This window comes from Loxodonta africana, chromosome 4 (genome assembly GCF_030014295.1).
Source record: "Loxodonta africana isolate mLoxAfr1 chromosome 4, mLoxAfr1.hap2, whole genome shotgun sequence".
NCBI classification, from domain to species: Eukaryota; Metazoa; Chordata; class Mammalia; order Proboscidea; family Elephantidae; genus Loxodonta; species Loxodonta africana.
In genome coordinates, this window is record NC_087345.1 from 88,842,543 (window position 1) to 88,869,205 (window position 26,663).

A 26,663-nucleotide genomic window follows, 5' to 3' on the forward strand; every position below is an offset into this window, starting at 1 on the left:
TTTCCAGGATGGAGGGTGAGGGACAGGGCTGGAGGGTAGGGGCAGCCAAGGGTACTTGCTCACAGGGGAGAGATGTAGACAAATGTTAGGCTAGGGATGGGGATCACATATGTACCATGGGCCTGGCTGTGGGCCTGGGCCCTGGGGTGCCCCCAAGAAGCACAGGCATGTTCCCAGGAGACCTGAGTCTTTGACCTTCCCATGAACACCAAGGCATGACTCCAATTCTGACTAAAATTGATAGAAATTCTTTATTATTAGACAAAAATAGACTCTTTTTTCCCCCCTCTTCATGTGATCCCACTCTGGTCTCTCTGCTCAGAGGGGGAGGCCGAGGAGGGAGCGACTTCTCCCTACCCCTCTCCCCTATCCCTGCCATGCTGGGACCTGCAGCTGTGTGGAGCTAGCAGGGTCTGTTTCCCCTCCAAGGCTGATGTTCTTGGCTGTCCTGATCTCCGCCAGCGGTCAACTTCTGATGCTTCCTCACCCTCACACGCACACCTCTGCCATCTGCTCACCTGCAAGGTCATCTCATGGGCCCGTCACTTAGCTTAGCAGGCTGGGGTTGGGAAGGAGAGCAGTGTGCCAGGCTGATGCCCACTCCCCATTCCTAAGGGAGGGGGCTGGCTGTTGGGTCTCCTGGGGACCCAGGAGGAAGTGAGGGCTGTGGGGTGCCAGAAGGGGATGTAGTGTTGATGTGGGCTCTGAGCTTGTGGCCTCCCTTCACTTTCTCTGGCCAAGTAGAACTTTGGTGATGAAGGTGACAATGGCGCCTGCAGGCTGATCTGGGTCAAGCTCTGTGAAGAGGTGACACACATTCTCCCAGGGGCTCCCCGGCTTCTTGGCCACGAAACCAAAGATCCTAGGGGAACAAGGAGTCAGAGTGGGGAGTGGCCTCAGCACTTTCACAAGGGAATGCAGCTGGCTTTGGGTGGGCTGCCTCAGGAAGAGTTTGAAATGCCAGGGTTGGGCAGGATGGGGATGTCTGGATCCCTAAGAGAGAAGAGACTGGATTCATGGAGGAGGCTTACCTGGAGGTGGTCCCATCTGGGTTGGTCCATCTGCAGAAGGAGAAGAACTATGAAGGAGTATACCCTGACTAGCAGCTACTGAAAGGAGGACCTGGGGCTGGGGACTAATCGGTCTGTGGAGCCTGATGGAACCGCGGGGGCTGTGAGAGGAAAGGGCTTGGAGGGAGGTTCACCTCCGGTCCTGAGGGTCAGTGCTGGAGAAGGTGATGCTGTTCACTGGATAATGACGGCGAAAGAAGAGCCTGCAAGGAGGAGGGTGGAGGAGGTCACGCTCAGAAATCAGGGCCCTTAGGGGGCTAAACTTTGGGCTCTATGGGTCTAGCCCACCGACTCACTTCCTTTGGTTGTCTGTCAGCGTAATGCCCTGGGCTGAGACCTTGAAGTGGACAACGGCTGGCGTAGGGCGGGGGCTGCAGCTCAGAGCTGCAGAGCTGGCCCGGGCCACGGCTTGGGGGCCTGTCAGTGACTCCGTCTCCACTGAAGTCAGGTAAAGCACACTGCAGGCTGCAGGGGCAGGAAGTGGGGTGGGGGCGGGGGGAAACAGATTCATATCTCTCTACTTCCCAAACCCACCAGCTCTTGCACTTTCCCCAGCTAGTCCTGCTCAAAGTGCATTAGAATCACACAGGTAACCTGTAAAAAGGGGACTTCATGACTCTACCAGTCTAGAGCAAGAAACACTGGAGGGGGCCTGAATACCTGCATTTCAACAAGCTCTCCATGATTCTCATGTTCTAACACTTTGAGAACTTGACTGAGGATCCCCTTCAACAGCCCGCTCCACATACCGGCTCCCCTGTCTTAATGGCTCAAATACTTCCTTTAGGGCCCACCCACCTCGAGGCCTTTCACTGCCCCATGCCCTGTATCTGCAGTGTCTCCCTTGATACCCAAGGGGAAAGAGGGAGAGAGAGGTCCCTACCAGCGCCCTGACGCAGGAGGTCTGCTGCCGTGCTCATATTGGTGGGCACTGGAGCCTCAGTTGTCTCTTCCAGAGGATCTGGGGGAAGTGAGAGCCAGGGAAGGTCAGAAGGAAGTACCATTCCCTAGAAGCTGAAGCACTCCTTTTGCTATCTCCAGGGAAGGCTGGGAGCCAGGACCCCCTAATTCTGCCTTTGGCTGGAGTACAGATTATAAGCACCCACCTTTACTGGGAATGCGCAGGCAGCAGGGCAGGGAGATGGGGGAGATGGAGTGTTGGGAGACCAGGGCGGACAGGCTACCTGCAGGGGAAGTGAGAAAAGTTCTCAGATGTCCATAGATCCCCTAGTTTTCTCACCCATCATCTTGAGATTCCTTGGCCTCTCCCGAAACCAACCCAATTGTAGCCTTCCCCCAGCCCCTTCTCCTCACCAAAGTGGGGTTCACTGGGACAGCCCTTGATCTTCACCCCTTTAGGCCCAGTCTCAATGAGGAAATGGCGGACCAGCTGTTCCAAGGGGTCCCCTGAGAGGAGGGGAGAGAAGAGTAAGCTTTATTAGATTCCAAGTTCCCTACCTTCTCCCCGACAGGTTTCTTTCCCGAGTGAGGGAGGCCATTTCCTGCCTCTCCCCACCCCATCGTGGAGTGGCATCCGCTCGCCTCCTCCCTGCTGTTCTTCAGGCTTTGGGGTATTCTGTACCTTTCCAAGGCTGTGCACTGGGTGGAGGTGTAGCCACCTTGAGGGCCAGTCCATAAGCCCCTTGGAATGAATGACTGTCCCTGATCAGAAAGGCCCCAGGCTCCTTGTCCTTCAGCAGGGTGATGGCTGCAGATGGAGGGGAGGACAAGTTTTCGCAGTGGCTGAATAAGCCCCATCCCAACTCACATCCACCATGCCCCACTTTTCTGTTAACCAATCTCCTCAGGCCTCTCTTGCCCTGACAGCTGTGGTGATATTGGGAATTTGGGGATGGAACCTTAGAGTTAACAAGGCCTTTGGAGTTATCGAGTCTAACCTCCTCAGGCCCAAAGCCCAGAATCACCTGTTAGTGTGAGGCTCAGCCAAGGCTAAACTTGGAGGAGGCAGGCAGGAGAGCCAAGGGCTTCAACTCAAAGGATGAGACTCAAAAGCCAAGACAGAAGCCCTGGAGGGTGGGGAGGGATAGGGGAAGGCTGGGTTCTCACCTTGGTCGCGGGAGAGGTGTGGTTTGTACCAGAACTTGGATGTATCCTGGACAAACTTGACATTGCTTTGGTTCTCTTGTGCAGAGGACTCTAGGACAGGGAGGGACTGAACTCAGGCCCAGAGTACCTCAGTGCCCATGCCTTACCCCTCCCTGGGAGAAAGAGGGTTCTCCCAAAGTGGCCCTACCCCCTCTCAAGTCCTTTATACCTGTGAGGTGGGGGGTGTTATCCGGGAGCAGAGGTGCGAAGGTGACATGGTGACTGGTGCCTCTGGCTGGTGGTGAGGCCCGCTCTGGGCCCCAGGGCCCTGGCTGCTGCCCAGGCCCCAGCAGGTGGCGTTTCTCAGGAAGTGGGGGCTGGGCAGGGCCATTGGTGTCATAGGTTGCAGCCAAGGGGAAGGCAGGTGTGGGTGAACTCTGAGGCGGTTCTGGGCTGGCCATAAGCCAGGGCATCTGGGCAGGCACAGGGGTGAGGGGGGACCCATCTGGGCTGTCTGGGGGGCCTCGAGGACCCTGCCAGGGTGCGTGGCGGAGGCCGGGCAGTGTGGTGGGCACCGGGCCCCGTGGACTGGCACTGTCTGTACGGACCCCTGGGCTCCTTTCCTGAGGCCAGTCACTGGGTGAGCTGGGAGGAGAGGTTGGGGAGAAGGGGCCAGGGGCTGGAGGCTCAGGCCCACTTCTTGCTGGCAGGTCAGGAGGCTTTTCAGTGCCTTCCTGGGATGCAGGGGGTAAGGCCTCACCAGGACTCAGTCTCTGAGTGGGCGCCAAAGTGGGGGACCTGGTGTCCTGGCATTGAGTGCTGCAGGGTGAGAGGACACATGGTCAGCAGGACTGTAGAGCCCCTGTTGTGAGCTGGCCACCCACCCCTAGGCCTTCGGTGCCTGATTGGACAAACAAGTACTTGAGCACTGCCACCCTTCTGCATACCTTTCCTTGCCCTGGACTGGGCTGCTGGTGTGCAGCGGCGTGGAGGGAGCAGACAACTCTGAGGGGGCACTGCACTGGGCATCTCGGGGAGACCGAGGTAGCATGCTCTGCCCACTCGGGCTGTCTCTCCAGGAGACTGGCTCAGGGGACTCTGCAGTGGGGACACAGGCTGTGAGCCAGGAGTAGACCCTCAACTTTCCTATGCCCTATGTCCCCTGGACTCCCCACCATCTCCCAGAGCCCTCCCCTCCCCCGAGGCCCCCCCACCTAGAGCCCCTCACCTGCAGATGCCAAAGGGCCAGCTGGGGCCAGGTGTCCGGGCAGGGGATACCTGTCCCCTCCCTCCTCTGCAGGGATCTCGTAGCTCAGCTTCCTGGACTGTGGGTAGGATGGGCTTCCCGGGGAAATGGAGCCAGCCCGTGGGGAGTGGGCACCAGGGGTGGGATACCCTCTGCCCTCATCTGGAGACCCACAGCTGCGAGGCACCCGGCCATATGCTGGGCAGTAACTGGGAACTGCTCCTCCATAGCCATATGCCACCAGCGCAGGGTACCCTGGATGTGCATACCTGCCTTCTGGGCACAGGGTGTAGGAGCAGCTCTCATGCCCCTCTTCACCTGCCTTGGGAGGCTTCAGGCAGCTGTAGTCGGGCATTGGGGCATGGTGATGCCCACAGGCAGGCACTAGCAGGGGCAGGGGGTGCCCTGGCCGCACTGGGTGCATGAGAGGCTTGCCAGCCTCACCCGCCCACCCCTCTCCAGCTTCCCTCTCCAGCCGCAGCCCATACAGTGCTGTTGTGGGCAATGCCAGCTTCTCCTCACAGGCTGGGCATGGGCATAAGACAGGCAGTCCAGGGTCCTCCAGGATCACCACCTCCCGGTAGCCTGGGGTACGGTAGCCAAAGTCCGAATTGGCTGGTTTGCCCAGCTCAGGCTGGTACGGGTATGGACCCTCAGACAGCGACCGGCAGAGGCGCCTCTTCTCCACAGAGGCCTCGGCATAGCCCTGGGGGGGCCCCTCATAGCCCCCAAAGGCCAGTCGCCGCCTCTCCAGGGTTCCCTCCGGCCGGTAGTAGCCCCCATTGGAAGTCCCACAGGGTTCCCGGTACCCCTGGCGGCAGGAGCAGTGGCGGCTGAGGCCAGGCCTGTGGCCTGAAAACATCCCGAGATGGGGGCCTCCGCCCGAGGGGGCCTGCTCCTCGTCATCTAGGATGGCTGTCTCACGCCCAGCTCCCCGGCCTCCACTAGCCAATCCACAGCCTCCCAAAAGACGATCCAGCTCCTGCCGCTCAGCAGCCGTTGGGGGTGGCCGGCCTGGGGACTCAGCAGCAGGTTCTGTGGTCAGTGTGGATGAATGGCCAGAGTCACTGCTGACAGAGAGCATGGGGGGTGGAGGTGGCTCTGGAGAGGGTGCAGGTGGGGTCTGCCGGGGGGCCCGCTGCACCTGAGCATAGGGGCTGCCATCCAGGGGACCCCGGGTGTGGGTCAGGGAGCCTGAGTGAGGAACAGGGTTGGGGAGGGAGGACAAGCAGGGAAGAGGAAGAAAGAGATGGTTAATGTGAGGAGACGGCTCTGGGGACTCCAGTTAAGAGGGGCTCAGGGGGACTCCTGGGAGGGGGATTTGCCTGGGGAAGAAGGCGTGTGCTCCCTTCCCCTCCATCAAACTGGCACCTCCTCCCACCCTAGGGCCTGCCCCACACACCGTCCACACTGTCCTCGTGGTGCTGGTTGAAGTTCTCGTAAGAGTCCCAACGGACGGCGGGCTCTGCAGTGTTGTAGTCAACAGAGACAGAGGGGTCATTCCGTGGGGTGCTGCCTGTGAAAGGGCCACCCAGGTGATGAGGAGCAAGGGATATACAACTTTCAGCTACTGACCCAAGGCCCTGTTCTTACCTTTGATCTTCTCGGGGCTAGAGGAGAAGACAAACTCCACTGAGGCTTGGAAGGGGAACCTCTCGTCTGTGGAGAGTGGACAGTGAGGAGCCAGGCACCTGGCCTCCCCTATCCTCTCCTGCCTGCCTCCACCTGCCTGCCCCTCGCTGGTCTCCAGCCTCCTCCACTCATCACTGACTCACCAGTCCAGGCCTCATCCAGTTGGTCCTTACTGAAGGTGAGAAGTGGTCCATGGATGGTGCATGTGTGGAACTGGACTCGGAACACAAGGGTTCGGTCAGTGCCCCGGCCACTCTTGTGATAGCATGTCACCTGGTTGAGGGGAGGGAGGCCAGAAGTCAGGCTCTCATGCTTACTAATGCCTCCTCTGTACCTCTACCCTGGGGACAACCTGACCACAGCTTCTGCCCCACCTCAACCTCAAGGTGACTCCCTATTCCATCTAGGGTACTCCCTTTGTTCTCTCTAATCTGCCTTGAATTGATAACTCACCAGAAGTCTGTGCAGCTGGGAGGACAACCCCCCCCAACCTCATCCCATTCCCTGGGCCCTCCTTGTTGCTAGGACCACCCCCCCCCCCGACACACACACCATGACGTCGCCTTTGAGGAGGAGGGCTGGCTCCAGGCTGATGCAAAGCTGCTGGGGACCAGGGCCTGCGATGCAGCTGTGGGAAGAAAGAAGGCACGGCTGAATCGGAGGCACCTGGGCTCAGGGGTGGGCCTATGCACAGTCAGGATATCTGAGTCAGAGTCTCAAGTGAGAGGCTTTGGCTGAGCCTCAGCTTCCCCATCGGTAAAATGGGTTCCATTTTCAGGTGCAGTGGCTGGAGCTAGAGGCCCAGGTGTCTAGGGAGGCTGGAGAAGCAGGAATCTAGGAAGTGGTGGCACAGGGGAGCTGGCCTGGCCATGAAAGTGTAGGGCCCTGGGAACAGGGCACTCACTAGACTCCAGATGTGTAGACAAGCTGCATAGACTGGTAAATCTTGAGGAAGGGCTGGAAGCCTGGAGGGTAGGGAAGAGAAGGTGCATGAGGGGTGCTGAGTGGAGTAGGGTGGGGTTATCCCTCCCCAGGAGCACATCTCAGGTAGATTCACCTATGCTGGGTTCAAAGGCTGGCAGCATGGGCACAAGCACATAGTGTAGGAAGAGAGGGCTGCTGTTCATTCTGATGGAGCCAGACAGCAGACCACTGAAGTAGCTGATGTATCTGGGGGTTGGGAAGAAGTGTCAACGAGAGAACATAAGCCTTTTTCCTGAAAGTCCACTTGTATCATTTCAGTTATGCACAACCTCCACTCATCATGGGAAGATCTGCCCTTCTCAGAACTTCCCTTCCATGTTCCAGCTTGCCAGAAAGTTCTTCCTTGCACCTAACTCGAATCCCTCTTGCTGCCTCAAGGTTTTGTACTTGCCGCTCCCTCTGCCTAGAATGCTCTTGCCCCAGATCTCTGCCTGACTGTTTCATGAACCCCACTGTATCACACGGTTTGGCTTTATTTTCTTCATTGTACTTATTGTCCAAAATGATCTTCTCTATTTATTCACAGGTTTATTGCCTTTTACTCCACTAGAACGTAAGCTCCATGAGTGCAGGGAACTTGTTCGTTCTATATTCTTAGCAGTTGGCACAGTGCCTGGCACACAGGAAGTGCTCAGTGAAAGCATGTTGCATGAATGGGAGAATCGTGGCTTTGGTAGTCGTGGAGTGAGCTGCTTCTCCCACCCATCTCAACCCCAGGCTGCTCACCTGCGCTGGGAGGGCTGCAGTTCCGCAGCCACCTTGTCCTCACAGAACTTCCGCATGGTAAGTGTAGCTAGCGCCTGGTCTGCCCTGGGGAAACCAGGGTGGTTGTGGGGGGGTTAGGGGCTGGTCTCCATTCTGGCCTCCCATCCCTAAGCCCCAGAGGAGGAAGGAGAGGTGTGATGCCCCCAAGTCTTAGAAAACGCTCAGAGTGGTGGTAAAGCGAACTAAAAGCCCCACATATAATCACTTTACTAGTTGTTGGACCTCCAGCAATTGTTCCCTGAGCTTTAGTTGCCTCATCTACAAGAAGGGGCAATAAGACCATCTGCTCAGGACTGGGGTAAAATGCAAGTGAGAAAATGGAGATGGAAATGTCAAGTTTACATTCAAGGGCTCAGAACAAACAGGGGGCTTCTGGGGAGATGGTCTCCTAGGGGCCAGCTGGAGGAAGGACCCTGGAGGAAGGGGCCACTCAGGTGGTAGTGGAGCCTCACCCCGCGGAGATCTTGCTGTAGTGCATGTATGCAGAGACGATGACCCCAAGCTTGCCCTTGCTCCCCTGAGGGACAGAGAGACAGGGTGGAGGGCCTGCTGGGGTACAGGCTGAAGCCACCCCAGCCCTTTGCACCCCGAGGACCCAGCCTACCTTGCAGTACAGTACTACCACATGCTGCGGGTCAGCACTGAGCCATGTCTCCATGGCCTTGCAAATTGAGCACAGCTTGTCCAGGGGCGGGGCGTGCAGCTCTGGCCAGCCGAAGTCCTGGACCTGGGGTAAGAGGATGGATGAGGGTGGGGGCCACGGAAGAAAAGAGATGGGTGGGGATGGAAAAGGGATGGGGTGCAAGAGCCTGATGCTTCTCTTTACCATAGCTGTCCTTGTCAGCCTCAGCACTTCCCTTACCCAAAAAATAAGCTGACACCTGCTGCACCATGAACGTTTTGGGGTGTCTCAAGTAATAGGTTGTATGGGAAAGTGCTTAAGAGTGAAGTAAATGCGACTTGCAATTATTAATAATGATGAGGCTGGGAGGTTTTGGGGGCAGGCATGGTTGGGCTTAATGGCTAGGCAGGCCATTGCCCTCCTACCTTGGGATTTAGGCGGGTTAGGTCATGTCTTTTCTCTGAAAGGTTGAAGAGCTGCAAATAAAGGGGGGCTTTAGAGGGAAACCTACTGCCGTCGAGTCGATTCCGACTCATAGCCACCCTATAGGACAGAGTAGAGCTGCCCCATAGAGTTTCCAAGGAGCGCCTGGCGGATTCGAACGGCCGACCCTTTAGTTAGCAGCTGTAGCACTTAACCACTACGCCACCAGGGTTTCCCCTAAAACTACAAGGACAAGTAGAAAGATTCCATACCATAATATTGCTCAAAGTTGGAGAGATCTTCAGAAAATTGCTCTTAGATCCCTGGTGGCGTAGTGGTTAAGTGCTACTCCTGATAACCAAGAGGTCGGCTGTTCGAATCCGCCCGGTGCGCCTTGGAAACTATCGGGCAGTTCCACTCTGTCCTATAGGGTCGCTATGAGTCGGAATCGACTCGACTGCACCGGGATTTTGGTTTTAGATGGAAGGGAGCCCTGGTGGAGCAGTGGTTAAGCGCCTGGCTGCTAACTAAAAGGCCAGCAGTTCGAATCCACCAGCCGGTCCTTGGAAACCCTATGGGACAGTTCTACCCTGTGCTATAGGGTCACTATGAGTTGACTCCATGGCAACGGGTTTGGTTTTAGACGAAAGAGACCTCAGGCAGCGAGGCACACTGGCGGGTGGAAGTGGTATCACTGGCTGTGACCCTAAGTAAGAGTGAGCCTCTAAAATGCGGAGATTGCTAAGACCTGATCTAACTCCGGCGGCCCAGCAGCCTGCGTTCCAGGACTCTCTGGTCTACAGCGGCTCTGGCGCCCCGCCCCGGCCCCGGCCCCGGCCCCGGCCCCGCCCCTACCACTCGGGCTCCGCCCCTGGGGGCCTCGCCTCCACAGGTTTGACGTCAGTGAGTAGCCTCACCCATCTGGAAATCTCAGCTCTCTCATTGGTTGATTCTGGTAGGCCCCACCCCTCACCAGGTACTTGTCGCGGTGCTTGGATTGCAGCACGTGGGCTAGCTCGCGCAGGTGGCCCCGGTGTCGCTGCTCGTCTGGCCGCGCCGGGAAGGCGGCGGCCAGGATCCGCTCCGTCACGTAGGTGAGGTCCAAGTCCCAGCGCCGCTCCATAAGCGGGTCCAGACTGAAGCTCCTGGGGAGGGGGCAGAGCCTAGGTAAAGGGACGGAGGGGGTGGGCACCCGAAGGTGGCTAGTGTGATGGAGGGGTGTCAGGCAGACTCCAGGTGAGGCCCGAGAGGTCCTGAGGGTGGGTGGGGCCAGAGGGAGAATTCCGCTTGGGAGGGGGGCCGTCCCGGGGAGCTCTGTTGGGAGGCTGGCGGAAGGGATCCTGTGGCACTACCCCAGGTGTCCCTACTTACCTGGGCAGAGTGCTGCGCTGCCTTGAGTGGTTCAGAGACTTGGTGGATCCCTGGTGGATGAGAAACCCTGCCTGGACATCTCTTCGGGTGCACTCCACTTCAGAATCCCATGCCCTTTTGTCCCCAGAAGAAACCTAGGTCCTTACTCCCAGAGCTATCTGCTTCCGCCCCCGCCCACTCCTACATCACCTTACCAGGTGCTCTATGCGCCTGACTGGGGCCGTGTTCCGCCGCTAGAGGGAGACATGGGAGGAAATGGAGTGGTTAGGGCAAGGCCCTGGGGATAGTAGGGTGGGGCGGGGGGGGGCATGTCAGCATCCCTGTGAGGGCTAAGTTGAGGGGGGGGAGGAGCGTCCTAAGCCCCACCAGACCCCAGAGAACAGGAAGAGGAGAGGACACCTTTTTTCCTCCCCTTCAGGATGCGCAATACCTACTGCAGTCAGTTCAAGGTGACCTCCTGGGGGCCCTCTCCAGGGCCACCAGACCTCTGAACACCTCAGCCAGGTCCCTTGCCTCCCTCACCCCATCCCAGAGCACACTCACCAGCTCTGCCGGAGGCAAGGCCTGACAGGATGAAGTCACCTGGAGGGAGACCTGAGTGAGGGGCTGAGCTCCTGGTGAAATGGGCTCTCTTGGGCTTGAGGATTGTGCCACCCTTCAGCTTCAGCAAGAAGGTGGAGGGGCTGCCAGCGGATGGGCTCCAACTGAGGTTCTTCTTTTTAAGGGAGCCTCCCCTCTGGCCTCTCGGTCCCCCACCCCCAGGCCCCCCACTTGTTGCTCTTGGCTCCCAGCCCCCTGCCCACACAGACCCCCATTCATCCAGGGGCAGGGCGGAAGTTATATATAGAGCCATGCATGCAGGCCGTGGCCAGGGAGGGACACTAGCCTCTTTCACCGGGAGGCGCCGCCCCTGGGCATAGCACTCCCTCAAGCCAGTTCCAAGGCCCTGGGACCACTCATACTACAGAAGGACCAGGGAACCTCCTCAGAGAGGGCCTGTCTCGGGTTCCCCATGGGCAGGGGTGCTTTCCACGGCTTGTACCTTCTGCCCAGCCTTTGCAGGGCACAGGACAAGACCCACCCAGGCATCCTTAGGACCCTTCCCCAGAGGGAAGGCACAGCCCATCCGGCTGCCCAGTCTCTGAAATGCTGCTCCCCCACCCCAGCCACCCCACCCTTCCTCCTACTCCTACTCCTCCTCCTCCCCGCCCCCCATCCTTTCACCAGCTGCAGCCTGGGCACAGCACCAAGACAAACGCTGTCTCGCTGTCCACCCGTGCCAGGGGCCAGCCCGCCAGGGGGTGGAATAGGGTGATTCTTAAAGGGCCCATTACAGCATCCCCTCCCATCCAGCAGGGGTTCCCCACTGATGAGAGAGGTAGAGGTGGAGGGTCAATGCCAGTGTGACTGGAGAAGCCCCTTGGGAGGAAGGAAGGGATCTCGTCCCCCTCCCCCATCAGGTAGAACCAGGTACCCACCTTTGCTTCACATTTTCTGTGTGTCGCCACCTTGCAGACTGGAGTGGGATGGGAGAAGAAAGAGGTGTTACTAGGAGCTTGTCGGGGCAGTAGGAGGGCTGGGCCTCCCCCATCTCCCCAGGCCCCAGAACAGCCCCTGAAACTTCAGGACTCCAGCCGTACTGAGCTGGCTGGGTGGGCAGCAGAGGCAGAGTCTGAGGGAAGAGGGTGGCAGTGGGGTACCTGCCAGGCTAGGGAGGGAGGGAGCCAGGAGTAATGTTCTGTAATTAGTTGGGTTGGGGTAAGGAGGAAGAGAGGGAGGAAAGCCCCCCAGTCATAGGTTAGGGTGGGAAGGTGAAGAGTGTCGAGTCTCCTGGCTTGCTGAGGTGTTCGTCATGGGGAGCAAGGGCCATCTGAAAGGGGATACAGCTGTTTCCTGGCTACCTTGTTGCCTGATCCAGAGGCGTCAATTCACCGTACATTTTATGTGGTGTGAATCTGCCCCCTGGAGTTGTGCAGTACAGTGGCACTGGGTAGAGGGTCTCAGAGTCACGGGACAGGGCCCCTCACCTCTGCACGAGACACCTGTCCCATCGATGGTCACCTTACATACTGCACAGACTGGTGGTTTCTTCCGGAAAACCTTCTCCCGGAAGCTATGTGGCTCAGCTTTCCTAGGCTGGGGTGGAGGGACAGACAGAAGTGTTGGTTCCCAGGGGGCTCATCTCCAGGACCAGGCAGGGGCCTTAACACCACACTGGTTTCTTCCTTCCTCCATCCCAATAAAGGCCCCAGAGACTCATGGTCTACCTCCCCCATTCCACGGAAGACTCACTTGGCCACAGCTGCTCCAGGGGAGGGATGGAGCCTGTCCTACACAGTGCATGGAATCTGACCCCTTGCATCACCCTAAGCTGGGTCAAGTCCTCCCCAAGGGGTCGGTCACTTAGGCCCCATATGTGGCTTTGGTGTGTGATGCCCTTAGTGGTATGCTCTCTGACTTTCCTCAATGAGGGCTCCCTATTTCTCCACTATATTGCCATCTCCAGATGGCGGCCTGTGTGGAGAATGGGCGGGGAGGGGGTCCAGACATGTCATGTGTAACATGTCACAAAACAGCCAGACTGACCCAGCAGGAGTCAGCTCCCGTTGTCCCCACGCTCCTGGCAGCTGACATGCCCCCCACCACTTCCCTATCAGAACAACATGTTTACTCTCTGTGCATTGAGGCGGCAAGCAGGCAAGCAGCAATTGTGTAAGCAGGGTAATGCTGGGAGGAGAGGCTGATAGAAGCCTGACATAGGGGAGAAGTGTTTCACTGCTTTGCTGCCAATGGATACAGCCTCTTGAGGAGGTTCAAGTGGGATTCAGGCAGCCAGTGGGGGAGAGGGTAGACCAGCTGTCCTTTTCAGCCCTTCCTCACCCAGAAAGGCAGTGGACAGGAGGCTGGGATGCCCCCCCACCCATTGCCCAGGTCTATCTCAGTCCCATCCTTTTCCATTAATGGGTTCATTCTTCCCATCCTCTGGGGACAATTTACTTCCTCTTTCTTCCACCCATTTTTCTCTTCTGGAGTTCAAGCTCCCACCCCTCTTTCCCTCTGCCCTCTACTCCAGTTGTCTCATGCTGCCCTGAGGTTCTTTTGGGGTAAGGCTGAGAAGTGGAGAAAGGGAGTGAAGGGGTCTCCAGGCCCCCCAGCCCGGGGACCCAGGCAGCATCTTTGGTCTCTTGGCATTCCCTGGAGCAACTGGATTAAACCCAACCTGGAACCCTTCTGGGCTGGACCAATCTTGCTGGACTCAGTAGGAAACATGGGTGCATTTTTGTATTCACAGTATGCGGACAATGTCAGTGGAAAGCAAGCCTCCAGTTTCTAAAGCACCCCTAAGACCTGGCCTCTTTCTCCTCGGCCATCACCCCACCGCATTTCCCCTAAACATTCCAGGTCAGGAAAGGGGCCTGATCTCTTGGCCTTGCTTTAGGGCTCCAGGATGGCACCAGGCAAGGTCCTGCAATGAAGTACCTGGGGTGCAAATTTGGTGGGTCAGGACCCCCAGAGTTGGCCCAGGCTAGGGCAGGGAGGTGACAGAGGAGACAAATCGGACATCAGGATCTGCTCTAACCCTGCTGGTCATGCTGTGGCCCCAGGACCCCAAAAGGGCAGAGTAAGGAGGGAGGGAATGCAGGCCAAGCAGAGAGGCCTGAGGAAACTGAAATTGGAAGAGGGTCTGGCCTGAGCCCTGTCCCCCTCCCCCACTGCCCACACCTCCATCCCTGCCCCTCCTCTGCCCAGCTGGGGGCACTCCTACCCTGCTGGCTGCCCGGCTGCTGTCCCTCCTCCCCAGGGCTCTGAGCAGCCTCTCCACGGGGCCGCTGGACTTCATGGTGTCTGGCTGGCCTGGGTGCTGGCCGAGAGGCCTGAACAATGCTGGGGCTTCCTGGAAGCGGCCTGGCTGAGGCAGCTGCTTCCCCTGGGCGGAGGGGAGGCTGTCTGGCTGGTGAGAGGAGAAGCCTGGCCCTGGAAGTGGAGGGGAGTGCAGGCGGGAAGGGGGCAGGTCGCTGCTCCAGGAAGTGGGGGGGGGGAGGATGTGGGGGAGGCCAGGAGATCAGATTCCCAGGATCTACCCTGCTGGGAGTGTCAGCCCAGGATGCTTTGGTCCCCCTGGCTTTGGAGCTACTGGTCTTCGCGTAAGGTGTTGCAGGGATCCACCCTGTCCAGGGATCTGCAGGGATCCCGAGTCCTGAGATCCAGCCCCTGTGGGGTGGGACGGGTGCAGGGTGGGAATTTAGGTCTCAGGGCAGGGCTCAAGGGCCAGTGGGGAACACTGTGTCCCCGCCAGCCTCCCAGCCTGAACTCTCAGGCCCTCTCAGGACTTCCGGTGGGGAGGAGGGGCTGGGAACCACTGTCCCCGCCCGCCCAGGATCTAGAGTGCATCCTGAGGCTTCTTAGGGTCAGGGAAAATGTAGTTGCAGGCCAGCTTCCTGCCTCAGTTTCCCTGGTTGTGAAGTAGGAAAAGGAAGACATGCACCATCCACCCGCCATACCCACTGCCAGGCCAAGTTCCAGCCTAAAGACCACTTTGCCCACAGTAATGATCCATTTTCCTGTCACAATCCCAGGCATTTGAGCCCCTTCTCCTGACAGCCCCTAGCTGCTCTGCTTGGGACACCATCCCCCACTCACCTATGGCTCTGTTTCAGGCCTACCTCACAGAACTCTAACCTGTCCTTCGAACCCTGCATCTTAGGCCTTCCACCCCAGGTTCCAGGCCCTCAGTGCTGGGCTCTCTCTCCACCATGCCCCCAAAGCCTGAGTACTACCTTCGTGGCTCTCCTAGCTCTGTTCTCTTTCCTTAGCTGCTGTTCCAGGGCCTAAGGATGACAGGCGGCCCCCCTCCCAACACATACTCATCCCCCTCAATGGGCCTCCCGCCTCCCTCCTGGGAACATGGCCAACTTCCTGTCCTGGGAGTCAGGGCAGGGGGTGGATAAGGCCTTGGGAAGGAGGGAGTAATCTCCAAATACACAAGGGGTTAATGGCCTGGGAGTCAACAGCCCCAAGCCTTGGACAGCAGCCTCTCAAACTGGCAGGAGCTGTCATTTGCAAGAATGTGCAAATATGCCCCCTCCCTCATTTGCATGGTATTTACTGAATGTCCCAGCTCAGGCAACTCCCAACTCCCCCAGCTCTGGCTTCTCCCACTGGGTCCCTTCTGACTAACCTCCCCCTCCCTCATGCCCATCTGGACTGGTCCAATCCTGTGGTCTCTGGAATGAGCCCCTGGCTGGGGGCCCACCCAGGACATTTCCCTGGGTCTGCCTGGGCTGGGCCTAGCCTGAGGCCTTTCCCTCGAAGCTCCAGTTTTCCAGGCCAGGAAGTCTGTCCCCGGGGTACCTTGGCCAGTGGGTGGCATCTGTGTAGCAAGGCATGGACCCCCAGCCTGTAACTGAAGATGGGCACTGGCTCTGCAACCCACTCCCAACCTCCCAGCCCTGGCTGCATGCGTCCCAGGACATTCCAGGCCCCTGGCCAGTGTGGGCAACTGGGCCTGGCTGGGTCCAGCACCCAGCCCTGCTTCAGGGAGGAGGAGCACTGTGGTGGGGGGTTTTCCTCTGCCTAGTTCCCTCCTGACTAGGACCACTTTAGCATATTTCTTTCTATTCCTACTGCCTCCAGATGGGCTGGACAGTTCCCTCGTGGCAGGCCCCCTCACCTGGGACAGGTCCCCAAATATCCTCTGACCCTCACTGGTCTCAGACACTCCCCACCCAGGCACAGCAAGGTGTCCAAGCAGTGACTGAGGCTCACTAACCCCTGTGTTGGTTGGCCAGGGCCAGGGCCAGGACTGGCATGGCTTTGAGTGCCTCCCCACCCTGTGGAGCATCTGAGGGAAGAAGATGGGGACAGAAAAGTGCTGGTCTCTTAATGTGTATCTGAGGGGAAAGTAAGGTCACTGGGAGAGGATTGGGAAGGTAGGGCCAGACCCCTAGGACCCTCACTTTCCTCCAGCCTGGAACATTCCAGAGCCTGTCAGCAGCTCCCCCAGCCTGGCCCCCTCTCACTCAGAAGTCTTGGATTTGTTTGGAGAAACCCCCTCCACTCACACACCCCACTTCCTGGAAATAGCTGTGGTTGGATGAGAGGCTGGGAGCCCAGGCCCAGCCGAGGAGGAGGGGTGAGGCCCAGGAGAGGGTGAGGGAAGGCAGGGTATATGGGTGTGCCCAGAGGGAGCTGGAGAATTGAAGGGAGAAGCAGAAGCGGGCACATTAGTGAAGTGGGTCTGGAAAGTCGGACCGGCTCCATTTGTGCCTTTTTGCCCCAGTTTCCCAAAATGTAAAGTAGAAGAGGAAAAGACTCATACACTCTCTCCTAGGCCCCGGCCCAACTGCTGTTTCCAGCTCGAGCGCATGTTCCGGGCCTGTGAGTGTAGAGGCAACATGCGCCAGCGCGCTGGAGAAGCCGCGCCTCGTGAGGAGGGCGCGCGCGCACGAATGGTGGCGGGAGAATGCTGCGCCGGCCCGGGCAGTGTGTGCTCCCGGGACGAGAAGGCTTGACGGCCCGACGGCTCGGACAGAGTGCGACCGCGGGCCGTGTCCTGCACCCTGGTCACCTTCCTGGCCTCTAACTACCCCCGGGTCACCAAGGCCCGCCCGGACCCCCAAACCTGGGGAGCCCACCCCACTCCGCGCGCCCCCTGGCGCCCGCCCCCGGCACTGCCCGCTCAGCCGTGACGCAGAGGCCACCGCCCTCCGGCCTAGCGCGGCTCGGCCACTCACCTGCGGGGGGCGCCCGGCGGGGCGGGGGCGCACCGGGGCGGGGCAGCAGCAGGGGTTGCCCCCGGGCCAGCCCATCCCGCCGGGGCCCTTGCCGAGCGGGACCAGCAGGAGGAGGGGAGCGGGCGCGCCGCGCTCGGCCGGCCGGGCTCCCTCCCACCCCGCCGCTCCCCGCGGCCACGGCCGCCCTCTCCCTCGCCCCTTTCCTCCCTCCCTCCTTCGCCCCGGCTCCAATCCCCACGTTCCGCCCGCTCCCCGCCCCCTCGGCCTCTCTCCTTTCTCCGTCTTCTCTCCACCTTCTCCCGCGAACGCAGACTCACAAAGAGACAAGAAGCAAGAGGAACGCAGAGACGGTCAGAGGAAGAGTCAGGGAGAGACTCTGACAGGAAGAGACTAAGAGATCGGGAAAAAGATTTTGAGAAAGGCATGGAGAACACAGGGACAGGAAAATTTCAGAGACAGGGAGAAACCCAGAGATGGCAACAGACAGTCGAGGAGAGGCTGACCTGGAGGGACACAGGCAAAAAGAAACACCCGAGCCAGACAGACGCCGAAGGAAAGGTGGACATTGGCCCCGTAGGGAGTAGAATCAAAAGTGCCGAGAACTGCCCGGTCTCTCGCAGCCTGCCCCCTTCACAGGAGCTTGTTTGGCACTGGGCTTGACCCCAAAGCCCCAGTCGGGACCCACCCGCGGCCTGGCCTCCCATCTGCCCACGGGGCGCCAGAATCAGGTGAAGACACCTGGTGTTACTTGTGTGCCAAGTTGCCTGACACCCTTTCCTGGTCCTCTGCCTCACGGGAGACTTTGATGTCACCTATGCCTGCAAAAGGACTCACACCAGAGGACCCCACATTGTGCTCAACCAGTGCCTCCCCACATGCAGCTCCAGTCATCCCAACCATTGCCCTACTTCGGAGCTGGATGGTCATTCCCACTCCTTAGGAGACATCTGTTCAAGAAAGTCTTGCTTATATTTAACTCAAGTCCCAGGCTTCCCCAATGATGATTAAAGTTCCTTCTATAATCTAACCTCATTCCCTTCTTTTGCAGTTTCTGGATCTAGTATTGAATAGGAGCTTCCTGAAATTGAGCTAAATGGGTGCTGAGGGTGGTTTGAATTGTGCCACCCTGGAGGGGAAGTGGGAGGGGAGGGATGAAAGAGGGGATGTCTTCCTAAAAGCTCTGAGCCTACTGCCATGCCCAGATTCCCTAACGTTCTTTAGCAGTGAGCACTTCCTGAAACTTCCTCTCTCCCTCACCCTCCCCACTAGAATTTCCATGATGAAAACTGGTAAGGGGGGGCTCAGGGAGGGGGGAAGGTGGATTCTGGATTCTGAGAATTCAGTGCCCAGGGCTCAATGCCCAGTGCCTGCTCAAAGCAGCCAGTGCCCCCAGCGCTAAGACCCTCTTTCCCTCCCTGTCCCATCTTTCAGCTGGGTCTCTTTCTGTCCTCATCTTGCCTCTGGCAGAGGCTGGGAAATATGGTTCCTATTAGAAGGGGGTGGAGCACCTGAGTCCAAGTTGGCGGCAGGGAGGAGACTGAAGCAGAGCATGGTGACAATGTGGGTCCCTCTGAAACCAGCCTTTGGCGGGGGCTGGTGTGGCTGGGATGGAGCCCTGGTGGTGGAGTGGCTCAGCTGTTAACCAAAAAGTCAGCAGTGTGAATCCACCAGCCACTCCTTGGAAACCCTACGGGACAGTTCTACTTTGTCCTGTAGGGTCTCTATGAGTCAGAATCGACTTGACAGCAGTGTTTTTTTTGGGGGGGGGGGTGGGGTGGGGTGGGGTTGGTATGGGGTTGGTATGGCTGGGACTGGGAAGCTTTTATTTTACCACTCTTGGCTGAGTTGGTGTCCAGTAAGCAGTTTCAGAGGTTAGATCAGTGAGAGTCACCAGGGTCTGGAGGAAGGGCTGGGGGTTAGGGGTGGTGATGTGGTGGGGTCTTGGAGGGAAGGGGTAGAGACACAGGGAGGAGGCGAGAGGCAGAGTTAAGACAGAGAAGAGTGGCAGAGATTGGAGGCTACTGGGGAAAGGGCAGGACTGAAGGTCATGCTGTGTATTTTGCCAAGATTTGATTACATAAGCAAGATACAGATGATATGATTTCCTTATGTCTTTGGAACCTACAGCTGGCTCTTAACATCTTGCCCTTCCCAATGTTCATTAGCGTCTTTGGCTGGAGACCAGGATGCATTTCATGTGGGTATTGAGGGAGAGATTGGGACTCGGAGAAGAGGATTGGATCCCAGAGAGGTGGGTAGAGCTAGGACCTCACACATGCCGGTATTGCTGCCTTGACTGATGGGCCCACAAGAGGAACTTCTGAGGTCCTGAGAAGTTGGGGGAGGGCCACAAGACAGGTAGCTGAACTCCCAACTCAAACTTGAATCCTGCTCTCAACATGGAGACTAAGGGTTGGGGGAAGGAGGCTGCAGGAAAGAAGCTGATGAGAAGGTTGGGAGTGAAAAATCTTATAGGAGGTGGCTTGGTGGGAGTGAAATAAAAATGGGTGGTAAATGAAGCCCAGCCAGGCACTCTGATTAGCAGCTCAGAACAGTGGGAACTTCAGAAGTGAGGGGGAGAGGAAAGGGAAAGCCAGGAGGATGTTAATGAGGGTGAAACAATTTTAGGGATACCCTCTGACCCTCCCTCCATGTAGGTTTTCTTACCTTGACTATGCAGAAGGCAGCCCATCCTGGCACCAAAGGCTGAACCCCTTCTTCCATAGTCTGGGGTGATCCCATGCCTGTGACTGCGTGTGCTCAGATCCTTGCAGTGGTAGGGGTGCTACAGAAGAGGGACATTGAGGGTGTGGGGGTGTCCTGGCTGGAAAAGCACTGGGTCAGGGGAACTTCGGTGGAGGATTTAGGCGCTGGGAACCAGGAAGAGCGGGGGAAGGGGATGAACTGACTCCAGAGGCGGATCTCCTGGCCCTGAGGACAGAGGGTGTATTGTCCAACCGGGAGGTTGCTGCAGCTGGGCGGGGAGCAGCACAGCCCGACCCTTCCAAACTCCTTTTTGAGGAGTGGGGTGGGTGATGAAAGGCAAGTTCCCCCTTCTTCACTTGTGGCCCTAGGGGCTACAGTGGTTGCTGAGAAACAAGGATATGTGACAAATACAGCTTCCCAGGAGCAGCAGTGCAGCTCTTCCATTTCCTGAGAAACCAGATGCTGTGAGCTTGAGTAGCACTTGAGGCGACGCCCTCAGCACTCACCCAGACCCTCATTGCCTTGTAACGCAGAACACAGTTGTTAGCGTTGGATTGTTTAGGGGACTGGAATACACAGGGAACTCGCCCAGCCTACAGCTGAGATGCTGCACCCATATACCCTTCACCCACCTTCCTGTTTGCTCATGATTTACAGTAAACTGAGAGTGCAAGCTGGCCAGTCCTGGGATCCATTTCTGCTGCTGGGCTTCTAAGAGGACCCACACACCCTGATATAACTGAGGATGTGGGGCACAGCAAAGCCTATAGCTTTTCCTGGAACTTAGGAGTCCCTGGGTAGCACAAATGGTTACCTGAAAGGCTTGTGGTTTACACCCACCCAGAGGCACCTCGGAAGGCCTGATGGTCTGCTTCAAAAGGATCACAGCCATCAAAATCATGGAGCAAAGCTCTACCCTGAACCATACGGGCTGCCATGAATTGACTCAACAGCAACTGGTGGTACTAGTTTTGGAGTGCCTCATTCCGTACCTTTTCTGTGCACAACCCACATAAGCCTCTTTAAGTCAGCCTTTCTGCTTTTGTCTGCCTTTTCATCATTATTTACCCAGACCTCACTATTTCACAGGAGGGGAGGGACTTAAACTGGAGGCTTGGAGAATGAAGGTGACCAAGGCCACTTCCTGTGCCGCAGCTGGGCAAACAAGCACTGTTTTATAGGCACCACAGGCAGCCTGAGCAGGGGCACCTTTTCCTCCCTACCTACACCCACACTGAATGGCTTCTGTATCATCACAGCACACTGAGCCTTATCCCTCAACTTGCTGACTTTGGAGAACCAAGATCAGCGCATGAAGAGCAGCTGCTCCAGCTGGCCCTGTGAGGCAGTTTAACTGTGTGCCCCTTCTTCACATCCCTTGGCTCCAAGTCCCCCAAATTGACTGAAGCTTCCTGGGTCTTCTATGCTCCACCCCTCATGACCTTAAGGACTCTCTGCCACTGTCCTAACCCCTTTTCTGCTTTGCAACAATGACCAGTCTGTTCTTTGGAAAATTCCTGCTAGGTCTGAGGGATGATCTTAAGCGGCCTCAGTTGTGGTAGCCCAGGCCAGCCTGTCACCCAGAACTTCATCCCACCAGAGCGGGGTAACCCAGCAAAGTAACACCTCTGGACTGAAGTAAGGGCAAGCGTTTGCAGAGGAACTGACCCATGCATGTGAAGATTTACCCTCGGGACATCTCATGCCTGAAAGGTATACTACAGGCAAGCTCAGCTGATACAGTAAAGGTTAACCTGGAGGGGAGCTGGTGTGAGAGTTGTCTTAGGGCTTCAGTAAGCATCAAAATAGATTTCTCTTGTAAATCTACCCTCTGGTTTTGCACAAAACAGATCTAGTGCTGAAGGAGAACTTTAGAGATGGTGGGGATGGAGCAGGCTGGGGTGTCAATGTGAGTTCAGTAAAAAGCAGTGGGAGTGGGGAGCATATGTCAAAGAATTTCTGCATTAAAATGAACTTTAAAGATCAGATTTATTTGGAGAAAACAAAAAAACCCACAACCCAAAGGATGGGGATTTTACATCTCCCAGGTATTAAGTCTACAGATTACAAATCATTTTCATAGAAGATATTTTTGTACAAATTTTACATGTATTCAGGAGCTGGACATAAATCAATCAGTTTCTGCTTTAACAGGAGGGCAGAGCAAGGGAACGGGAAAGAACAGCTCTTTTGGACACAACTATTTGGAAGGAGAGTAGGCATGAAGAGGGTAAACCCTACTTCTCATTATCTACAGCAAATGGTTTTAAAAATAAAAAATTTCAACCTTGTGTCTCTCTCTCTAAAAGCCCATTTCCTAGTTTCTGACCAATCCATGCTCATTACTTAAAGTTAATTTACTTGGTAGAGCTTTCCTGCCCACTGGGTAGATGATTCATTATGCTTACTGCCACGGCGAACCAACCAACACCCCTGCGTGGCCAACCTAGGGCCCGATGGCAGAAGGGCTTGCAAACAAGAGACCAAGGTGTCATTTCTCTGCAGGTACCACTCGAAGGACACCATCTACCAAGGTGACCCGTACAAAGGCGCATATAAAAGCAGGCAAGTTAAGCTACTGTGTTGTAAGAGAAACCAGGACCTTGTTAAACAGTTCTGTCATCATTTATTCTCTCAAGTGAAGCTAAACACGCAGGCATACATGCACACGCACACACACACACACGTGTCTAGGCCACATTATAAAACACTCGTGTGGGATTATCAGTGGAGAGAAGGAAATGTGTTAAAAAAAAAAAAAAATCAAGGTTGTTAAGGCTCTCAATTTAACTGTCCCTATTTATCTACTCTCATTCACCACCAAAGACCATTAATTCTGAGTTTTCTGATCTGTAAAAGGGGTCAAAGTAACAGGAGCAGGCCCGGCTGATGAGAAGGAGTGAGAGAATAAAGACATCAAGGAGCCCATTCGCTTGAGAAAAACTGTGATTCCTCATCTGACAGCTTCCAGAGGCTGAGATACAAAATGCCTAAAATCAGGTATGTGACTTACATAGAAGCTGATTTTCTGGGATGTAACAATAAAGAACAGTGTAAGGAACACTAAGATAATGACAAGTCTAGACCTTTATAAGCTTCAAGGCTGACAGAACGTGGATATACTTGAAGTTTCAGAAAAGAGTGTTTAGAAAGGGCAAAACCAGGACACATATGACCCAGGAATTCCCACAACACCTAAGTGCTTCCTACTCTCCAGGAAAAAAAACCATTCATGTATTTATCGGAGGTCATACCATTTCCCTATTACCTGGTGCAAAAGAAATACTTGCCAAAGCTTCTTGATTTTCCCATATTTTTGGTCACCAAGCAGTCCTATTCTTTCACAAAGGCCTGTAGACTCACTCCCTACTACCCCCCTGGGGGGTAAAAATGGAAGAATTCCCCCTAGGCTGGCCCCAGGGACTAGCAGCCTCCCAGAGACTAAAACAACCTCAGAGACTATTTAACCTACCTTCCAAGGATGGACAATTTATTGAGATAATGTTTCAGAATTCATATATGCCACAATAGAATAATAAGAATTAAAAGGTAGAACTCTCGCGCTCTCCCTTATACCTGCCCTACCACGGCACTGGGTTTGGGTACTGCCCAGCCAGCTTCCAGACACTGAATCACTGTCATTACCACTTCTGCTAAATGGAGGCCTCTAGACACTAATCACACAGACAACTGCATGGTGTCATAAAATGCACAGCTTTTCCTCTGGAAGCTGCGTCTTTTTCTCTCTGGCGACATTGGTGATTCTCCAGTTAGTTCAATACTTTAAAGGCTGCAGCAGCATGCAAAAGAATTTCATTAAAAAAAAAAAAAAAAAGTTAAGAAAGGTCTCCAGGAGATGGTGAGTTTTATTTTGTCGTGTCTGGACAGAGGTTTGATTTGCTCTTGAATGTTCCAGGGTGGAGAGAGACTAGGAGAAAGCACAGGACATAGAGGTCTATTCGGCGTAATCTTCTCCCTCGTTTTCATCTTCACCATCAACTGAGAGAGCAGCATACTTGCTTGCAGAACTGAATTTCTGTAACAGATTAGAGTGAAAATAACAAAGGCCTTGAACTCTCACATCAAAACTCAAGAAAAAGAACACAGATACTTTGGCAAACGGAGAATGAATGCCCAGATTACAGCCACTTGCTCACTGGCATAACTGTAGTCACACAGCATCTTTTACCTTCATTCCGTGAAGGAGCGAGTGCAGTCAAAGGTACAAAAGGGGAAAACCAATTTATCTACGATCAGTCGCCACCCAAGACCATTCATTCTAGAGTTTTCTGACCTATAAAAGGGGTCAAAGAAACAGCAACAGGCATGGCTGTTTGGAAGGAGTCAGAGTAAAGACATCAAGGAGCCCATCTGCTCTAGAAGAACAGCAATTCCTCATTTGACAGCTCCCAGTGGCCGAGATACAAAATGCCTAAAATCAGGCATGTGGCTTCATTTACTATTTCAAACAAACACCAAAGTCTCATTTCCAACCACTCTACTTGTAGTCCCAAATGTTAAGGAGTCCAATGGCAAAAGTGAAAATATCAAGATCCTTTAAAAGTGGCATTTCAGAATAAGTGTGACCTGAGAGAAATTGAAGCCTTTAACACGTACAGAGGCTGGATTTTCTTCAGGTTTCTTTGGCTCAGGTGCAGATCTAGAGTCTTGATCCTTTTTGCCATCTTTCCTGCAGAGATTAAGCATAAAACCCCATCTTTAGGAGAGGACCCCCCTGACCCCGCAACTCTGAGGCACTGAACAGATACCTCCAATCACCAGTCCTTGCTATCTGGACATTTTACTATTTCTAGATTCTCAGAATTGTACCTATCTTTATTGGCTGACTTTAGTTTGTCCACAGTGAGAGATCTGGCAGTTAATTAGAGAACCAAGAACTTCTTAATTACAAAGACACTTGTATCTAGCACGGGATGAAAGATTCACGAATGACAAGAAAGAGAACATACCTATCAGACTCCTTCCAGTGGTCTCTGTTCCCTCCATCTCCTGGACCACGGCTGGAGTTCCCACTTTGGCCTTTTGGGACACTTAACCCATCTACTTTATTTTCATCTGCTTGAGAGAGAAAACATAAATTGAGGGCAGGTAAAAGACATACTCTCCCTTCTCCTAGGTTTCCCTTAAGCTGAAGAAATGTGTGTCCCTATGTAGTGAAGGAAATTCAGCCTCACCCAAACCCAGACTTCCTTCCTAAGGCTTTCTTCCCATGTCCTCTGTGTCACACGCACAAACAACCAAACAGGACCTCACTAAAAAGTTCCACTGCACTGTTATACCATCGTGAAAAGCAAGCTGGAAATAAGAACTACGATGCTCTGCAGTGACCTTGGCCTTGCCAGAGGTGACATTTCTAATCTGGACTAAGCATGTTAATTTCCTTCCCTTTTGTTTGTTTCTTTTTTTTTTTTTTCTTTCCCTTTTAAAGAAATGCTCTAGCAGGAAAGGGCAGGGCTCCCTGCTTTCTCCAAAGAGACCACTCCCGCCCTCTACTGGCAGGGAAAGGTAGACAACCAAAGAACCTTTAACACAAAAACAGGTTCAAAATATACTGAAATTCAAAATTTCTTAACTCCTCTGTAGCCATTTTATTCAGGCGACATCACATTCTAGGTGAAATACTCATTTCCCTCTGTATTGTCTCACCTTTCCTTGATGGTCCTTCTTCAGATGGTTGAGCTGCAGCTACTTTCCCCCCAACACTAGAAGGAAAACACATGTAATCCTACACATCAGTTGTCTCACAGAAGGAAGAGATAAGGAACAACCACTCTCCAAGTGCAGTAAGCTTTACAGAGACCCCAGAATACATATACTTTTTTTGAACACTAAAACTTTAGACAATAAAAGCAGTAATTTGAACACTCAGTAAATGTTGTCACATGCAAGGCTGGTATTATTCTTCTCTATTTTACAAATGAGAATTCCTAAAACTCAGAGATATGAAGTGACTCAAGGCCATACTGCCAGGTATGAGGCAGTGGGGGAAACGGAATTTGCTTTAGTTTATAGCAGTTGCAGATTTCTGTCGTATAAATACTCCTACCATGGCTGATTTCAAGCTACTAAGTGATGTTAACCATCTATCGAAACTCCAAAAAACTGAACAATGGCTTTCATGAGCCGGTTCCAGCACTTGACTGACTCTGAACTAAGGGAACAAAGATAGCATAACTTATAATTAAATGGTACAGAAGGTCAACATCCCATAGGGCATTTTCTATCTGATACCACAACATGTAAGATTCTGGCTAATCATCTGCTACGTTTCCAGGCTGACTCACCTTGTAGGGGATTGCTGCTCTGTGTCTGAGCTCTGAGATCGAGCAGGAGGATTAGAGCTTCGCTTCACCCAAGCATTCTCCTTTGGTGGAGGGGCTGGCATTACCTTTAGAGGTTGATCAGGTTTGGGAGGCTTAGAAGTTGGAGAGTGACAATCTTCCTCCTTACTGAATATTTCATTTTCCAGAGACTTTTCACTCTCTCTCCTTCGTGCATCTGAAGTCAGAGTGGGAGGGTCAAGTTATCAGGGAAAAAAAAAAGTTTATTTTACAAGCCATCTTCATGGGATCTCAACAGAGAAGAAAATGGTCCGCACATGCAAGTTTACCTTTTTCCACTGTTATTCTTAAACAGACTCTAATTTGGCTCCTAATAGAATTAACCCCAAGCCAGTGGTTTTCAAATGTCATTTTTGAGAAAAAATGTTTTACTGATACACAGAAAAATAATGACTGTGTATACACCTCAAAGGTTCTACCTTTCTTGGGTGTAAGGGAGTATCTTTTATTTCAGAATGTTAGCCTTTCTACATTTTCAGTATTAAAATGCTCTGACTTGGAGACTGAATGGCATGCGTATGTGTGTATGTGCAGGAGACCTATCATGAAACCCCAAACTCTAGGAACCACTGCTCAATTTCAATTCAGAGAAACACAACACCACACACACATGTGAAATATACTAAACAAGGTGTGATTACTTACAATCACATTTATACTTTTATGAAAAAGAATATACACATGTATTTTTTTTTTTAAAGG

General features: G+C 54.5%; 2 protein-coding genes across 9 annotated transcripts in view; both read right to left on the reverse strand.

Moving 5' to 3' along the window:
- Positions 1 to 232: 232 nt before the first annotated feature.
- TNS2 (tensin 2) lies at positions 233 to 16,494 on the reverse strand. 3 transcript variants are annotated; one of them, XM_010596969.3, is made up of 29 exons: positions 13,926 to 16,494; positions 12,187 to 12,295; positions 11,638 to 11,675; positions 10,703 to 10,741; positions 10,354 to 10,392; positions 10,160 to 10,209; positions 9,762 to 9,933; positions 8,791 to 8,841; positions 8,348 to 8,470; positions 8,196 to 8,260; positions 7,705 to 7,788; positions 7,052 to 7,164; positions 6,899 to 6,959; positions 6,547 to 6,622; positions 6,138 to 6,267; positions 5,956 to 6,021; positions 5,765 to 5,827; positions 4,345 to 5,556; positions 4,064 to 4,214; positions 3,346 to 3,935; positions 3,138 to 3,227; positions 2,653 to 2,778; positions 2,385 to 2,477; positions 2,177 to 2,254; positions 1,954 to 2,031; positions 1,367 to 1,535; positions 1,205 to 1,273; positions 1,032 to 1,061; positions 233 to 862 (listed from the first exon to the last, which is right to left on the reverse strand). In XM_010596969.3, the coding sequence occupies exons 1-29, from the start codon at positions 13,998 to 14,000 to the stop codon at positions 724 to 726; spliced, it is 4,179 nt and encodes a 1,392-aa protein (XP_010595271.2). In that variant the 5' UTR covers positions 14,001 to 16,494; the 3' UTR covers positions 233 to 723. The 3 variants fall into 3 exon arrangements, with proteins under 3 accessions (XP_010595271.2, XP_003405092.2, XP_064140247.1); XM_003405044.4 differs by having other exon boundaries at positions 5,765 to 5,878; XM_064284177.1 differs by lacking the exon at positions 8,791 to 8,841 and having other exon boundaries at positions 5,765 to 5,878.
- A 5,061-nt stretch (positions 16,495 to 21,555) lies between these two features.
- The window catches only part of EIF4B (eukaryotic translation initiation factor 4B), a 33,173-nt gene continuing 28,065 nt past the window's right edge, over positions 21,556 to 26,663 (reverse strand). For 2 of the 6 annotated variants that reach the window (XM_023556840.2, XM_023556850.2), the window contains exons 11-15: positions 25,905 to 26,118; positions 25,267 to 25,322; positions 24,570 to 24,678; positions 24,187 to 24,289; positions 21,556 to 23,635 (exon numbers count right to left, since the gene is read on the reverse strand). In XM_023556840.2, the coding sequence (XP_023412608.1) occupies positions 23,555 to 23,635; positions 24,187 to 24,289; positions 24,570 to 24,678; positions 25,267 to 25,322; positions 25,905 to 26,118 (563 nt within the window). In that variant the 3' untranslated portion in view covers positions 21,556 to 23,554. The remainder of the gene's footprint in view (positions 23,636 to 24,186; positions 24,290 to 24,569; positions 24,679 to 25,266; positions 25,323 to 25,904; positions 26,119 to 26,663) is intronic. The other 4 variants (XM_003405043.4, XM_010596944.3, XM_023556847.2 and 1 more) reach the window with 3 other exon arrangements.

Excerpts from the sequence above, each read along its gene's own strand:
- TNS2 (XM_003405044.4), bottom strand. The coding sequence starts at position 14,000 with ATGAAGTCCAGCGGCCCCGTGGAGAGGCTGCTCAGAGCCCTGGGGAGG. Across the intron at positions 10,393-10,702 it reads CCTTGCCTCCGGCAGAGCTG|CGGCGGAACACGGCCCCAGT; the intron begins GTGAGTGTGCTC and ends GTCTCCCTCTAG. Across the intron at positions 863-1,031 it reads CCAGATGGGACCACCTCCAG|GATCTTTGGTTTCGTGGCCA; the intron begins GTAAGCCTCCTC and ends TTGTTCCCCTAG.